At 46.5% G+C, this 18,359-nt stretch overlaps 1 protein-coding gene across 3 annotated transcripts in view; it reads left to right on the top strand.

Annotated features, from left to right (window-relative positions):
- The window catches only part of LOC146020224 (radial spoke head 10 homolog B-like), a 50,193-nt gene extending 49,795 nt beyond the window's left edge, over nucleotides 1–398 (top strand). For 2 of the 3 annotated variants that reach the window (XM_083153183.1, XM_083153184.1), the window contains exon 19: nucleotides 17–397. In XM_083153183.1, the coding sequence (XP_083009309.1) occupies nucleotides 17–230 (214 nt within the window). In that variant the 3' untranslated portion in view covers nucleotides 231–397. Of the gene's footprint in view, nucleotides 1–16 lie in introns of all 3 variants that reach the window. The other variant, XM_083153185.1, reaches the window with a different exon arrangement.
- Nucleotides 399–18,359: the final 17,961 nt, after the last annotated feature.

Here is an 18,359-nt window from a genome sequence, read left to right as displayed (position 1 = left end):
CCACTCATGTATGTAGACTTAAAGCACTGAAAGCAGAAGAGGAAGCCAAAAAGATTGCACAAATGGAGTTAGAAAAAGCCATAATGGAGGCTGTACCCATTTCTGTAGACCAAGTTGATGACGCCAAAAGTGAGCAGCAACCCACCTCACCCAAACATGATCCTTCCATGCCCCCATCAACGGCAAGCACAAAAACACCTCCTGCCACCGGCAAAAAGAAGAAAAGATAAAAATACGGTACTTGTGAGTTATCCGGGCGTCCGATTTTCAAATCGGGTCGGATCGGGACATCGCATCGCATCGCATGCGACCATCGGATGCGATGCGATGCGATGCGATGACCCGATTTTTCCATAGGAATCAATGTTAAAATGGACTGAGTCCATTTTAACATGAAATTCAATGGGAAAAAGGGTCCTTTTCATACCCCTACTATCCAAGTGGGCATGGAGTTGGATATAAACCTGTGGCGAGCGTAGCGAGCCACCGAGCCCGAAGCGTGGCGAGCGTAGCGAGCCCCGCGAGGGGACACGGAATACCGTCCCCTCGCGGGGCTCGCTTCGCTCGCCACGCTTCGGGCTCGGTGGCTCGCTACGCTCGCCACAGGTTTATATCCAACTCCATGCCCACTTGGATAGTAGGGGTATGAAAAGGACCCCTTTTTCCATAGGAATCATTTTAACATTGATTCCTATGGAAAAATCGGGTCATCGCATCCGATGGTCGCATGCGATGCGATGCGATGCGATATCGCATCGCATCGCATCTGATTGTATGCCTTAACTTAAGGCATACAATCAAAAAATCGGACGCCCGGATAACTCACAAGTACCAAAAATACAATACAAATGATACAACTGTAATAAAGATAAAGTATGATGTCATTCTACAAATGAGTTAAGATTGATGATTTAGACACTAGTCCTATGCCGATGTTTGGGATATGCGCATGTGCAAACCCCGGGAGTGAATGGCTTCGACGAGTTTCATACTCTCTGATCCGTTCACACAGCCGCAAATATTGATTGATAAATTACCCCCTAACTAAAGGTGCCCATTTGGGCTGATTTCGCCCAATTCCGGCAGATAGGGCCAAGAAATCGGGCCAAATCGGAGTTGTTTGACATCCCATGCAACCTGATGCACGGTCCCGTGCGCATCAGGTTGGACCCTACAGATTGAACCTGCTGCAGGTTCAATCTGCCAAATCGGATCCATCAGCTGCACATCGTGGGTGCTTTTGAGCACCCACGATGTGTTGGTCTTATCTGTAGGTGTGTGTGCATGCCAGCGGTGAAGCACCGCTGGCACACACCTATGTGAAGGGGGCGGGCAGCACGAAACGCCCAGGGGGTGTGGGTGCAGCAGCAGGGTGGGCAGTCCGCATGGGAAAAAAAAAGATGCCTGGGCATCGTTGGGTCCAGGCTGCATGAAGCAACCTGGGGGTTGTGGGTGCAGCGGCGAAGCGGGCAGTTTGCAGTGTCCGGGAAGCGATGAGTGAGCAGATACTGCGGACAGCGGTGGCCAAACTTGAAAAATTTAATGATAGGCTGGCCTCTGATTGGCTGAGAGAGAGAGCATTCTCAGCCAATCAGCGGCCGGCCTATCTTTTGAATTTTCAAATTCTGCCGCCTCTGTCCGCTCATTCAGCGCTTCCTGGACACTGCGGACTACCTGCTCCGTCGCTACACCCACAGGAGCTTCACGCAGCCCAGACCCCATGCTGCCCAGGTGTTTTCTTTTCTCCTGCTCCTGCAGCTTCTCTGGAATTTTAAATGGGATAAATAGCATGCATCAAGTGCCAAATCGTATTGAGCTCTCCCGGGCAGCTGCCGGGGGAGCTCGAGAAATTAGGTCCGACTTGCCTAATGTATGGGGACCTTTAGAAAGCAGAACAAATGGGAAGCCTTCAGTTCAGGGGAATCTTTGTCCTAACAGGAGTTAAATCAGCAGATGGCAAATACAAGAGGAGACCGAGCTTTAAATATACCTGTCATGCAGGGCTGAGAAGTCACACAGCCCTAGTTTAGCTCACATAAAATCTAAAAGTAATTTGAACCTGTAATTGCAAATGTAAATTGCCTGCACACGCTACACATGTCTGCCTAAAACAACAGCAATACCAATCAGCAGCTAAGATGGGTCAGGAAGGTCAAAAACATAAAAAAAACACAGAGGAGCGTGGTCTGGTGGTCTGTAATCATTTACTGGGTGTACTAATGGGGTCCATGATGTACTAATGACAGATCGGCTAAATTTGCCTATCGATGGGCAGTTTCACAGTTCAAAAAGTTTGCTTTCCATTTTCCCTAAGCTCCTCTCCCCCTTTCCCTGAAGCTGGGGCATGAAGATGTGATACTTTAAGATGACACAGAGAGCATTTCTCTAACTTTCCTCACAGAGTAGCGTAGCCAGAGTAGGATTTCTCCTCTGTGCGGGCCCTTACGAGAGGATGTGTAAGCGTACACACCCGCACGCAGTGTACCGAGGGGATTCGGCCAGCAGGCTGTGAATGCACGGATAGTCCTATTGAGTACATGCTCATATGCTGATGAGATATTTATGGTTTCTGACTATTTGATATATGAACACCACGAGTATTACACAAGGTTTCTTACCCTCCCGGAAATCAGGTTAACCTCATGCCCCCCTGGAAAGGTAGGCAAGACTCCTGCAACCTCCCCCCCCCACATGGCGGGGGGGTCCATGGGAGCAAAATACACTGAAATACTGGCATTGTATGGTGGGGCCACAAAACAGGGAGGGCATGGCCTCGTGAGAGTACTGCACTCAAAGGCCATGCCCCCTGGCCACGCCCCAATTTCCGGGCACACATTTACTGCACGTGCAAACGTCCCACTTCCTTGAGCTCTGAAGCTGGGAGGTATGTACGTGTGCAGGATTAACACCCATTACCTGCTACAAGAGATTCTATAGAGTAAATTACATTTATTATAACTCCTAAAAGTGAAAAGAGGCGATGTTGCCCAGATTCTGTATATCATCTTCTAGGATGCAGTATAGAAATGAGAGACATAATTAGAAGCAATAGTAAATATATCCCTATATGACAGGATCCAGTGGCCAAGAACAATAAAGCCATCAAAGGCCCAGAGCACCACTTGTCTACCTTTGTTTTCCATTTCTGGTTATCCTGCGGACAGCGTAAGGGTATGAAACCAGTGGGAGAGCAGATAATAATTGAGACAAACAACCTGTGAAAATTAGACGGGGCAGAGGGCTCTGAACATAGAAACACTTTCAGCATAGTACTTGGAACATCACTGGGGGAACAGCTGCCAAATGAAGAGCTTCAGCTGTCCTGGAACCATTCTGACAAGTAAGAATTCCCACAAAATGCACCGCTGAGCTATCTTACACATTATCACCAGTTACCAGGGCAGGGGGCTCATGTGTCACAAGGCATTACTGTTCTACTCTAGTGTAAGAGACGTGTCAGCTGGATTTGTAACCACCTCTTAGGACTAGCGCAGCGTGAAATGGAGTTGCCACGTGTAGAACACCAAATAGATAAGTTACATTATAATACATACTGTTAATTAAGCTTATTTTATGAACTATCGCCAGGCGTGTCTGTGTTTTTTTATTTTAATTGTTTCACTATCTAATATCTTGTACTTAGGGGCTGATTTGTGATCAGAATGAAAATACTAGGCATTTCAATGGGTACGCGGATGGGCCGTTTCCTGCCTGGTCCTGTCACAGGATGTCAGCCGCTCCGTCTTCATCCTAGTGTTTGTAAATAATAGTCAGTTGAGACTTTTAATTGCGTAGGAAGGAGAAATCATTAGATCGGCATGTTCTCGTACACATCCCTCGCATGGTACCGAGGTGATTTGATGGCGGGGGGAATTCAGCCGGGCGGTGGGTCTCAGGCGCTACCTGATCTAGGGCCTTAATGTCATTACCAAAAATAGCTTTTCTCTGGAGAAGGTGCTGTTTAAACAGTGAAAGACAGCAGTTTGCTGAATAAAATGTTCTCCTCTGGTCTCCTGGCATCAATGGGAACCAGGGCCAGACTGCAAAGAAAAATTGTTCCTGGCATTTGAAGCACATGGCCTTACTTTGTGTCGGCATCCAGCTCCTATTGTCCTCTGTTTGGTTGATTGAGTTTCTCCCAGCCTCTACCCATTATGCTTGATCAGTGATGTTATGACGTCACATTGTGCCTTACATTACCTGAGATTATATACTCATTATATACTCCTTGTCAGTGGTTACTTGCTTGTTGCCAGGGGGGTTATGGCTCGTTGCCAGGGGCTTACATGCTCATTGACACTGGGTTACATGCTTGCTGGCGGGGCTTACATGCTTGTTGGCACAGGGTTACATATTCATTGCCAGCGTGTTACTAAGAGCGCACTAGTGCTCCCAGTATCTGCACTTCCAGGTAGCGATATATGACAAACACTAGAGGACTCCTAGAAGGTGGTAGTCATTTTTGGAAGGCTGTTTTTGCAGATTCCAAGCTTCACACTGCATAGATCTGCTTAGCTGCAGTGGCCTAAGACCTACAACTAGTTCTTTAGAATTACTCAGCTTATTACAGGTTGAGTTTCCCTTATCAAAAGTGTTCGGGACCAGAAGCATTTTAGATAACGGATTATTCTGTATTTTTGAGGCCCGGTGCCTCACTGCCCTCGGCACACTATTATATTCTCCCTCCACCCTGTAGTGGATGGTAGGGTATGATATACCGCCTGTCGGCACATGCCAACATTTTGTTAAAAATGAATTTCAACCTTTTTCATGTTGACCTTTGGACCATGTCGACATTTGGCTGTCGTCCATTTGTCCCTGTCGACCTTTTGACTGTAGACCTTTGGACCTTGTCAATCTTTTGACCCTGTCAACCTTTTCATTGTCGATCTATGGACCCTGTTCACCTTTTGACTGTCGACCAATAGTGGTCGACCTTATGACTGTAGACCTAGAGTCAATCTATCATGAGCACGAGAAACAAAATGGTGGACAAAAATGCACTGTCAGGAAGCGATATGATGATTTTTCTTCCTTCCTTGGTTCAAATGTCGATCCAAGATGGATATCACACATAAAATGGAAAAGAAAAGTAGAGACAGAAGTTTAGGCAATCTGAATAAAGCTTAATTCTTCAAATGAACCGTGATCCTTCTCTACTGACCTGAGTAACAGGCCCTCAGGTGCCCATAAAGGTTTCTTTTCAGCTCACATCAGACATTCCCATGAAATAAAAGCTCACCTTGGCACTAGGCCCTATTTTCATGTAAAGGTTTCTTTATGTCTCCTGGATCCACTGGACCACAGCAAGGGAGTATCACTCCAATATTCAATCAGGTTTGATGTAGAAAAATAATTTATTCCAAGGTCCAATATACAGGTACAATTTAAAAATAATTTAAAAAGAAGGTTTCCAAGTGCCACTTCTCCCTCACTTCCTCGCCATACCTTGCTCACCCAGATAATGAGGTAGGTAAATCGCCCATAGATGGTACTGTATATGACTGAGGGTCAAAAGCTTGGGGTCGGAAGCACTGGAACCATAAAACTCCACAGCACCGACGCGTTTCGGACCAGCAAGGTCCTTTTTCAAGGTGTGGAGGACATAGGTTTCTGTCAGGTATTTATACCTTTTCAGACCACCTTGATTACATAAACAGTTAAAAAATACGGAACCGGATTTCTCCGGAGTCATCTCTAAAAATAAGTAATTAATTATGAATACAATCTGTGTGTCAACAGAATATACACAAAAACATCAAATGAAGAATATACATAATTCCAAATGTGAGCATAATACATATTATAAATATATACCAGCGCCGACTACTAATACAATCCACTAGTCCGGAGCCTTGATTTCTTGTGCGCCGTCCTCAACGGCGCCAAAACCAGTCCATTCTCTCTGTGAGTTTCCGCATGGCAGCGGAAATCACATCAATATCCGGTCTGTGGAACGCATGACCGTAGATGTATACTTCCTAAAACCGTCTGGCGCTGGGATGTCTTTAGCCCGACGGCGGAAGTGACATAAACATCCGGCTTATGGACCGCAATCTAGTCTCAGCATACTTCCTGGAGCGCTCTCATCGTTAGATATGACATAATTAAGACGCATTTTGGAACGCAGTTTCAGGAAGTGTATTGCAGTCACCGGAGCTCATTCATTATTCGGATTACATGAAAAAGATATAATAAATATTAAAAGCTGGTAAAAACATAATTACACAACATGCATATATTCACAGCAGAACACCCAGTTAACGGACATTTCAATCTATCATGAGTCCGGATACCCATTAGGTCGACAATGGCTAGGTTGACAGTAAAAAGGTCGATGTGAGTTTTTCACGTTTATGAAACTTTTGTCCATGGAGTGCCGTAGCAACAACTGTGGTGCTCTAGGGTGACTCCAGGGGATGGCTGGCAAATTTTAGCCTGGTCCGAATTACCAACCAACACAATTAAACATTATAATATCAATTTAGTAAAAGAAGAAAAATAATTTTAATATAATTTTGCTACGGCTACCTAACTTTAAAAAAAAAATCTATAAAACAATGGAATGGGATCATTGGATAGACAGCAACTAGGTTAACATGCATGAAGGTCAACATGACTGAAGGTCGACGTAAACATTAGGTCGACATGGGGAAGGTTGGCAGTCAAAAGGTCGACATGGGGTTTTTCACTTTTTTTTTGTCCCAAATTTCGACACAGTATTTTATATAAATTGATGCAGATGTAAAGTTATACACGATTTTTATTAAATACATGACATCAGCTTTTGATTATTTGTACATGTAGTTTAGCACATATTGTATTGGGATACAGTCACTTGATCTACAACAACTAGGTCGACAAGCATTAAGTCGACACCACTTGGTTGACATGCATGAAGGTTGACATGATTGAAGGTCGACATGCATGAAGGTCGACAGGTCATTTGGTTGACACTAGCATTAGGTCGACAGTCAAAAGGTCGACATGGTGTTTTATCACTTTTTTTTGAGCCGACATCCACTAGGTCATTGTGGGAGAACAAAATAGCGAGGCACCATGCCAAAAGCATGGCAAGCACAGCGCTACGTTTCAGTGTCCATGACGACTGTGTCAAAATTTGGGACAAAAAAAGTAAAAAACCCCATGTCGACCTTTTGACTGCTGACCTTCCCCCATGTCGACCTAATGTTTATGTCGACCTTCATGCATGTTAACCTAGTTGCTGTCTATCCAATGATCCCATCCCATATATATATTTTTTTTTTTATTTAAGTTTGGCTACCTGCAATTTATATATATATATATATATATATATATAAAAAAAAATTCTTCTTTTACTAAATTGATATTATTATGTTTAATTGTGTTGGTTGGTAATTCGACCTTCATGCACCCAGAATGTAAGCACAGTTTGTAATTGTTGTTTAAGCACAGGGCCGTTTCTAGAGGCGGACAAGCCGTGCAGCAGCCCGGGGCGCCGCACGGCTTGTCCGCTTCTATTAACAGCTAGGGCGCCCGGCAGCTCCCCCCAACGCTGCTGCCGCCGCCGCCTCAATTCCTCCCCCTCTCCCCGGCCGCCTCGACAACATCAGGCGCTCACTCACTGAGTGATTTCCCAGGGGAGGGGAGGGGAGCGGAGCGCATCTTCCGTCTCTCCTTCCCCTCGCTCACTGGGGCCTGGCTGTCAGCCAATCAGAGAGCGCTCGCGGGCCGGCAGCCAATCAGGAGCCAGCCCGCGAGGCATGAATGGCTGGCGGCTCAGGGACAAGGGGAAGGAGAGACGCGCAATGCGCTTCCCTCCCATGGAAAGAAGAAGCAGCATCAGCAGCACCTCAACCGACACCAACACCAGGCAGCAGCTGGGGACTGGAGGGGGAGACCCAGGGCCACAGTAAGTTGTGGCACTTTGGGGGCATATCTGTGGCACTGTGGGGGCATATCTGGCACTGTAGGGGCATATGTGTGGCACTGTGAAGACATATCTGTGGCACTGTGGGGGCATATTTGGCATTGTGGGGGTATATCTGTAGCACTGTAGGGGCATATCTGTGACACTGTGGGGGCATATCTGGCACTGTAGGGGCATATGTGTGGCACTGTGAAGACATATCTGTGGCACTGTGGGGGCATATCTGTAGCACTGTGGGGGCATATCTGTGGCACTATGGGAGCATATCTGGCACTGTAGGGGCATATGTGTGGCACTGTGAAGGCATATCTGTGGCACTGTGGGGGCGTATTTGGCATTGTGGGGGCATATATGTGTCACTGTGGGGGCATATATGTGGCACTGTATGGGGCATATGGCAGTGGCAGGGGACTGGAGGGGGAGAACCAGGGCCAGAGACAGTGAGTTGTGCTGCTTGTGGCACTGTGGGGGCATATGTGTGGCACTGTGGGGGCATATATGTATGGCACTGTGGGGGCATATCTGGCACTGTGGGGGCATATTAGTAAATGGCATCAGTTGTACGGCAGCGGCGCCTGGGGCATAATGTGTAATAGGCATTACGGTGTGGGGAGTATTGTGTAATTGCCATCACAGTGTGGTGTGTAATGGGCATCACAGTGTGGGATCTAATGGGCATTATGGTGTGCGACATAATGTGTAATTGTCATCACGGTGTGCGACATAATGTGTAATTGTCATCAGGGTGTGCGGCGTAATATGTAATTGTCATCACAGTGTGCGGCGTAATGTGTAATTGTCATCACAGTGTGTGGCGTAATGTGTAATTGTCATCACAGTGTGCGGCGTAATGTGTAATTGGCATCACTGATAAATAGTGTATAATGATTTAAGTAGCCTGTCATTTTTTGGCCTTGATCTGTGAGGCGTACTAGGTAACTGTGTGGGCCTTTTAATTTTTTTATGTCACTGTGTGGCCTTCAGCCTGCCAACTTAAGTGCGGGAGGACAATGACAATTCCTGCGGTAACCAATGTCGGGACATGCAGGTTGCAAAAGTGAGATGTAAGGTAATTGTTTTCCTGCTAGACCACGCCCTTATATTAAGCCACACCCCTTTAAAAAATAAACCACTCCCCCTATTTCGGCGCACGCAATTTCTTCCGTATAGTTTTTTTATTTGGGGGGGGGGGGGGGGGGGGGGCGCATTTTTATTTCTTTGCCCTGGGAGCTAAATTGTCTAGAAACGGCCCTGTTTAAGCAGTTCCATGATAATCAACAAAGACATGTGCACTGCAGGGGGGCAGATGTAACATGTGCAGAGAGATTTAGCTTTGGGTGAGTTATTTTGCTTCTGTGCAGGGAAAATACTGACTGCTTTATTTTTACACTGCAATATAGATCTCACTTTGAAGTAAAACCCCACCCAAATCTAACTCTCTCTGCACAAGTTAGTGTGTTTGGGCCTACTACACCTAGGGCCTAATTCAGTTTGAATTGCTAATTAAAGAATTGTCAAATCGAGTGATTATCGAACGAGGAGGAAAAGCAGCTGAAATGTGTATGGATCATAAACACAATGTGGCCAGAGCTGACTGACAGGAAGCCACAATTTGCGGGTAAAAACCTGATGTTTCCTGGATGTGTTTGAAAAATTATAGATTGTAAGCTCCTCCGAGTAGGGCCCTCTTCCCTCCTGTTGTCAAAGCCCACTTCTCTTCACATTTCACTCACAGCTCTCCTTTACTCCAACACTCAGTGACCATCTTCATCTGCATACTCCTCTCCATCATTGGCCTCAAGCCTCTAGTTGTATGTTGATTGAGTCCTCACTACTTATATCCAAGCTGTAATGTGTATTGATCTGTGGCGCTCTTTATTTGTACTGTATTGTTGTTATTTATTCAATGTTATGCCAAGTTTTGTTTCCCTGTATTGTTCCTTTGTACGGCGCTGCGAAACACTTGTGGCGCCTTATAAATAAAATTATAATAATAATTATAATAAAAAAACCACAGGTGGGCCAAGGCAATTTTGAGGAGGTTTTCGGATGCTAACCACTTCCAGCCTGTCTCAGTCACAGATTAATGGACGCTTCAGACCTACTCACATTTACACAGATGGCAGTGTAAAGTTTCTTTATTGTTTTGGAAATTGCGTATGGATTTGCGAATGGATAGCAATTAGTGGTCCATTCGCAATTCTTGCTCAATTTGCATGGTGCAGTTTTTCATTCAGATTGGGTGGTGGCTTTCTCCTCGAATTCTCACATAAGTGATCCATATTGAATTAGGCCCCTTGAGGTAAATCTCTGCGCATGTTAAAACAGCCCCACCTGCTTTACAATATGGGTTTGCCCAGTTAAGTTTTTTGCTTTGATTGCAAATAAGAATCCGGCCCTTACTTCAGTACAAAACCACTGATGTTAAATACATGAAGCCAAATAACCAAATACACAGTATTTGTTACACTGATACCCCATTCATACCGCAAATGCTGAGGTCGCTCCCGGGATTAGACTACGGGTCCATTCCAGAAGCCACAATGAATTTACACAGGGGAGGGATGAGCGACGGCGTATCGTCAAGGAGGCAGCGAGCGCTGCCTCCTCCATATACTTTGAACGGGACCCGGGTTGCTTGACCCTGATTACCATTCACACCGCACCATACACCAGGAAGATTTTGGCCCGGACCAGGCTTGCCTACCCTCCCAGAATGGCCGGGAGCCTCCTGAAAATCGGGTCCACCTCCTGGCCCCACAGGAAGGTGGGGAAGTCTCCCGATTGCTAGCCAGAACCCCCGCACCCCCTTCCCCAATGATTCAATTACTGCCCCGCAAATCATTGGGTTTTATGGCATGGGGCGGGCCAAGTTATGTCTGGCTTGTCCCCCCACCCGCACACACACACTTTGACAACACGTTTCTGGGCTTCTCCTGGAGAGGTGAAAATTCGGCAAGTATGCCCGGGACCCATTCATACCAGAATTATACCCATGTTATTTATTTACAGTTTACAGTTTCTTGGTGTGAATGGGGTATAACAAGCCATTCCTAAGGGGCCTACACATGTAGCGATTTGCGGAGTGTTCTGGCTATTGCTAGATTGCTCAGAACACTCAGCAAGTTTGCTCAGAACACAGTAATGTGTCATCGCTGTGTGCTGAGCGAGTGAGCGACCTACAGGGCCAGTTGTTCTCTGGTGAAATGACTAGATTTATCCAGCATGCTGGATATTAATTGCCAGGCAATAGTGCCGTGCCGAGCTGCACATCGCTATGCCCCTACACACGGAGTGATGTAAGGGCATTTTCTAAGCGATCTAGTGAGATTGCTTAAAAAATGCCCCTAAATTGCTACGTGTGTATGCCCCATTAGTCTTCAGAAGATATCTGATTATCCTCTCCACTAGATGGCAGTAGAGCTACACTGTCCTTATCTCCTTTATGTGTAGGTGTACACGTTGTACTGTGGCACAGTACCTTCAGCTGCTTTAAGTTCTCAATGCTGTTTTGTATAATGGAGGAGGACACTACAACAGGGATGTCTGCAACATTGATCATAGACACTGGAGACGAAGATCGTGGTCAGCTGCTGTGTGCTCAGCTGCAGAAATTGACACACAGCAAACGATAAGAAGCAGCAGTGTGTGTTGTACCTGGGGTGACATAGCTGCCTACCCTCCTGCATTCTGCAGGAGACTCCCTGAAATAGCAGCAATCTCCCTCAACAGTCTAGCGGGTATGGATCAGTGGCATGCGGTGGGTGGCAGTGCCTCACCTGGCTACCTTTTCTGCACATCTCTTATTAAAACTAAGCAAATCTCCAGCAGTGTATACTGCTGCACATGTGTATAATGCCAGCATGTACCCCATGGCTCCTATATTGTGTGCATATCTGACTCTGGTACTTGCCAGGGACACCTCATCCATTTACCTCACCGCACGTCCCTGGTATGGATTGTATGGTCGACCTAAAGATGGTTGACAGTCATTAGGTCGACACCACTAGGTCAACATACTGAAAGGTCAATAGGGGTCTAGGTCAACATGGCACAAGGTCGACAGGTCATTAGGTCGACACAAGCATTATGTCGACATGGTCTACGACGACAGTCAAAAGGTTGATGTGGGGGTTTTCACTGTATTTTGACCTGGATGTCAACACAGTCGACATGGACACAGTTTTAAGTGCACCACGTCCAATCTAATGGTGTCTGCTTAATGACTGTTGACCATCTTTAGGTCGACCATATCCCAGCCTAGCAATCTCCCATATTTCACCTAGCCCACATTACACAGTTACATTTTTTGGGGGGAAAGGAATGAGAGATACAGTTACATTAAATCATCAGCACCATTTCCCAGCACTTTACCAAGTATAGTAGCTCTAGCCTCTTACTAACGGCTTTAGGGGTCATCTACATATGGATATGTCATTTTAGAAGATTTCTCTCAGATGTAGCTGTACAAACCCACGTGTGGTGCCACGTTCACAATCTCTCCATATATGAAACTAGACACGCCCTTTGGGTGGAGCATGACACGCCCCCTCAATTAGGTGCTTTGCAAAATTCTACTACCAACTATAATCTCCCTGAAATTAGTTTTCAAAACTAGGCGAGCATGTATTATATTTGCCAGCTATATCATACTTGCCTACTCTCCTGAATGTTGCAGAAGACTCATGGTCTTCTCCCTCGCACCCCATGGCTGCATCTCTCACATCCCACCTGCTTCCTAGTAAACCAGGAATGATGAGGAGAGTGCACATTAATCAATATTATTGCTTTCACATTGCAAACCCTGCTCTAACCTGGTATTTGAAAATGTTTTTGAAATGGGTCTGAGCAAGCTGGGTGTGGTATGATTGCCCGACAATCGGGATCCCTACAGTCAGTATACCGACTGTGGGCACGCCACCGACGTGGATAGTGGGGGTATGAAAAGGTCGGAGGACGCGTACCGCGTGTTGATACTGGGGTGGCGTTAACTATGGGGGTCATTTTACATAGTAATTACCCATCAGGATGGGTGTACAATTAAAAATCGGGTCTGGGGGTGCATTTACCATAGGAATCAATGGGAAATCGCGTCGCATCGCAACGCATGCCATTGTAATGGCATGCGATGCGACGCGATTTTAAAATTGTATAGGAACTGTAAAAACCCTTATATCGGGTCAGATCGGGTCCCATCGCATACCTTAAGTAAAGGTATGCGATGGGGACCCGACGGGCGCTGTGCTAGGAAACAAGTACCGAATTTTGCAACGCACTCCTTTTGCTCCACGCATATGGCATGTCTAGCCTCCGTGAGATGGTGTAATGGTTAGCATTACTGCCTCACAGCACTGAGGTCATGGGTTTCCTCCCACAATCCAAAAATATATTGGTACAGATGGAGCCGGCCTCAGCTTTAGAATTGGCAGCCGCCATGCCCCACCACCCGTCGGAAGGAGACGCTTACGTGCCCTGTTCCGATGGAGCTCCCCGCTCCCGTCCGCCACCTCCCCATCCGCTGATACTGCTGCCTCTCCGCACCACCCACCTCCCCGAAGCGGAGATGGGCAGGTTTTCCTGTGACTGGGACGTGCGTGCATGTGAGATGCTCGCATCCAAGTCTGGAGTCCCCCTCAGCCAAGGCTCGCCAGCGGGGACATTCTGGCAAGCGCTGAGGCTAAATGAGAGGGGCTCCATATGTAGGTTATTTGACTCCTAACAAAATTAACCCTAGAATGAATGTGTGTGCGTGCGTGCGTGCGTGTACATGTTGTAGGGAACATAGATTGTAAGCTCCACTGGGGCAGGGACTGATGTGAGTGTTCAAATATTCTCTGTTAATAAATAAATAAATAAAATAAATATATGGGTGTATATGCGTTTAAATGCTTGTTGGAAGACATTTAACAAGTATTGATCCTAACAATGGTGCTTCCGAGTTTGCAACTTTTTGCTGTGATATTTATGTTATTCTCACTCAGCACAGTATACATGATAATAAATGTGATTGCCTATGCATTATATTCCAAATGCAACTTCAGGGGCGGATCCAGGATAAAATGACAGGGGGGGCACCATGATAAAAGAGGGTTTAGGTGGGGGTGGGGGCGGTGTTAGTGGTGCCAGTGTACATGCTAAGAGAGTGGCAGAGAGAGGGTGGGAATGGGATTAAAAATAGGCCCTGGCATTTAAAGTATGCAGGCCCACCATGGCGACAAAAGTGAAGGATATAGCTGTGCACGCGCCTAAGGCGCGCTCCAGAAAAGGGGGTGTGGTCACTCAACAGGGGGCGTGTCCTTGAGTGTAGTGTACAACACCATATACAACTTCTACACATTATGCAACAAAATACTAGACCTCATTATACTTGCCCCTTACACATGATGCCAAATAGAATGAGCCAAAATTCACATAATGCCACATGGATTGAGCCAAAATTCACATAATGCCACATGGATTGAGCCAAAATTCAAATAATGCCACATGGATTGTGTCAAAAATCACATAATGCCACATGGATTGAGCCAAAATTCACATAAGGCCACATGGATTGAGCCAAAATTCACATAATGCCACATGGATTGAGCCAAAATTCAAATAATGCCACATGGATTGTGTCAAAAATCACATAATGCCACACGGATTGAGCCAAAATTCACATAAGGCCACATGGATTGAGCCAAAATTCACATAATGCCACATGGATTGAGCCAAAATTCACATAATGCCACATGAATTGAGGCAAAATTCACATAATGTCACATGGATTGAGCCAAAATTCACATAATGCCACACGGATTGAGTCAAAATTCACATAATGCCACACAGCCAAAATTCACAATACGCTTCATTAACAGGGACATTGTCCACCAAAGGCGCGCATTAAACATTTACACCATAATGTCCATTACACGTTAAGTTACACGTTAAGTTACACGCTATTATGTCCATGATGTATTATGCCAAACACCATAATGCCTATTAAAAATGCTACATAAGTGCTGCTTATCTACATGCTCATTGCCAAGGGTTCCATGCTCATTGCCAGAGGTTCCATGCTCGTTGCCATGTGGGATTACATGCTCATTGCCAAGAGGGAATACATGCTCACGGTAAATGGGGGACAGCCGCCGCCAGGCAGAAGTGATAGCCACTGACAGTGGCAGAGCCTGGTTGTATTCAGAGCACAGCGGGTCCCGGCTATTTGAAATACCCCTTTCACACCAGAAAATGCATTCCCAGGTTGGCCCCTTTTACACCAGCCTAGTCCCTGCATTTTCTGGTGTGAGGGGGAGAGAAAATCACCCCTCCCCCCTTTAACCAGTTATCTCATTTAACCGGCTACATCTTCAGAACCAACTGACCCAATTACATGAGACCAGAGTAATCTGCCCTCAAAGAACATGAACAGCCATGAAATTACATTACAAATATAAAAAAATCGGTTTACACGCAATATCTCTGGAACCGATTGACCGATATGGACCAGCCTGGTATCATATTGCAGGCCCAGCGATGGAATTGAATGAGATCAACCACAAGCTTCTGTGATGCCAGGGGGGGGACTGGCAGCCGTCGGAACCAGGGGGGGGGGGGGGGGGTCGGAATTGACGGGTCCCATATTATCCTATGGGGAAAAAAACGTTACAGCTTTGCCAGGCGATATCTCTGGTTCCCGGGGGGCTAGAGACACGGGGCTGGGCTCGTTGGAAAGCCCTGGTCCTCAACTACAAAATGTAATGACAGGGGGGGCACGTGTCTGGGTGCCCCCCCCCCCCTGAATCCGTCACTGTGCAACTTATCTGGATCTGGATGATAGATCTACAATGTCTCATTAATCAGTGAATAAGTCAACACCATAGAGCCAATGCTCATTAGGTCAAAATGCCAGTGGTGGATGTGTTTGTTAGCTTGATTTATAATCCACGTTGACATCAATTGTGAATAGTAACCTGTGGTGAGGGCATAGATACATGTCTGTACTGATGGTCGTCACTTAACATGGAATATACAAGATGTGGCCTGGAAATCCCAAAAACTTGTGTTGACCATTGTCATGTAAATCTATTGGGTTTCTGATCCCATGGTTGACAATGTCTAGGTCGACAGTCACCAGGTCAACCACTATTGGTCAACAGTGACTAGGTCAACACCTTAGAAAGGTCAACATACTCTAGGTCAGGGCTGGGCAACACCGGTCCTCCAGATGTTGATGAACTACACATCCCAGCATGCCTTGCATCAGTTTCAGCATGGCCACATAGCAAAACTAATGCAAAGCATCATGGGATGTGTAGTTCATTAACATCTGGAGGGCCGGTGTTGCCCAGCCCTGCTCTAGGTAAACACAGACCACTCAAAATGTTGACACACGTTTTTCAGTTTATACTTTACTAACCAAGGGGGCATAGAGTTCGAGCACAGCCAGACATGCAAGTGTCGAGCACCGCTTATATGGTGTCCATGTCGACATATGTCACCATAGACACAAAAAATACCACAAAAAACTTGTCGACCTTTTGAGTGTCCATGTAAATGTTAACCTTAAGTATGTGTCAACTGTTTGTCACTGTCGGCCTAGGGTATGTTGCCTTTGCATGCTGTTGTGCAAATGAAATAGACAACAGGTGGAAATTATAGGCAATTAGCAAGACACCCCCAATAAAGGAGTTGTTCTGCAGGTGGTGACCACAGACCACTTCTCAGATCCTATGCTTTCTGGCTGATGTTTTGGTCACTTTTGAAAGTGCTTTCACTCTAGTGGTAGCATGAGTCGGAGTCTACAACCCACACAAGTGGCTCAGGTAGTGCAGCTCATCCAGGATGGCACATCAATGCGAGCTGTGGCAAAAAGGTTTGCTGTGTCTGGCAGTGTAGTGTCCAGAGCATGTAGGCGCTACCAGGAGACAGGCCAGTACATCAGGAGACGTGAAGGAGGCCGTAGGAGGGCAACAACCCAGCAGCAGGACCGCTACCTCCACCTTTGTGCACGGAAGGAACAGGAGGAGGAGCACTGCCAGAGCCCTGCAAAAATACCTACTGCAGGCCACAAATGTGCATGTGTCTACTCAAACGGTCAGAAACAGACTCCATGAGGGTGGTATGAGGGCCTGATGTTCACAGGTGGGGTTTGGGCTTACAGCCCAACACCGTACAGGACATTTGGCATTTTCCAGAGAACACCAAGATTGTCAAATTCGACACTGGTGCCCTGTGCTCTTCACAGGTGAAAGCAGGTTCACACTGAGCACATATGACAGACGTGACAGATTCTGGAGATGCCAAAGAGAACGTTCTGCTGCCTGCAACATACTCCAGCATGACCGGTTTAGCAGTGGGTCAGTAATGGTGTGGGGTGGCATTTCTTTGGGGGGCCACACAGCCCCTCATGTGCTCGCCAGAGATAGCCATTAGGTACCGAGATGAGATCCTCAGATCCCTTGTGAGACCATATGCTGGTGCGGTTGGCCCTGGGTTCCTCCTAATGCAAGACAATGCTAGACCTCATGTGGCTGGAGTGTGTCAGCAGTTCCTGCAAGACGAAGGCATTGATGCTATGGACTGGCCCGCCCGTTCCCCAGACTTGAATCCAGTTGAGCACATCTGGGACGTCTCGCTTGGATTCAGGTCTGGGGAACGTGTCTCGCTCCATCCACAGACTGTCCAGGAGTTGCCGGGTGCTTTAGTCCAGGTCTTGGAGGAGATCCCTCAGGAGACCATCCGCCACCTCATCAGGAGCATGCCCAGGCATTGTAGGGAGGTCATACAGGCACGAGGAGGCCACACACACTACTGAGCCTCATTTTGACTTGTTTCAAGGACATTACATCAAAGTTGGATCAGCCTGTAGTGTGTTTTTCCACTAATTTTGAGTGAGACTCCAAATCCAGACTGGATGGGTTAATAAATTTGATTTCCATTGATCGTTTTTGTGTGATTTTGTTGTCAGCACATTCAGGTATGTAAAGAACAAATTATTTAATAAGAATATTTAATTCAGATCTAGGATGTGTTATGTTAGTGTTCCCTTTATTTTTTTGAGCAGTGTGTGTGTGTGTGTGTGTGTGTGTGTGTATATATATATATGCACTTTGCCACCAGAGACTTCGGGGGGTATTCAATGTTCCGACGGGGGAAATAGCGGCAGGCCCATATTTAATGCAGTCTTTACCGACAGCATTGAAGAGTGATCACGGCAGAACGAGCTCGACTTTAGAAGCTTTCTGCCGATAACGGCCGTGGATTGTCGCGATCCCAGCTGCAAATCGACAATCCACGGCCGTTTACGTGGACATGCCCACTTTTTGCCGATCAGCAGGTGGGACATTGAGTCCCACCTGCCGATTTGCTGTCGGCAAACCGCAAACGGGCATGGATCACGGCTGTCGGGAGGGATCGACAGCTGTGATCCGAGATTGAATACCCCCCTTAATGGGGACAATTCCAT

Source organism: Crinia signifera, chromosome 7 (assembly GCF_055691185.1).
Source record: "Crinia signifera chromosome 7, ASM5569118v1, whole genome shotgun sequence".
Taxonomy (NCBI): domain Eukaryota; kingdom Metazoa; phylum Chordata; class Amphibia; order Anura; family Myobatrachidae; genus Crinia; species Crinia signifera.
This window is presented reverse-complemented; position numbering and strand designations above follow the sequence as displayed.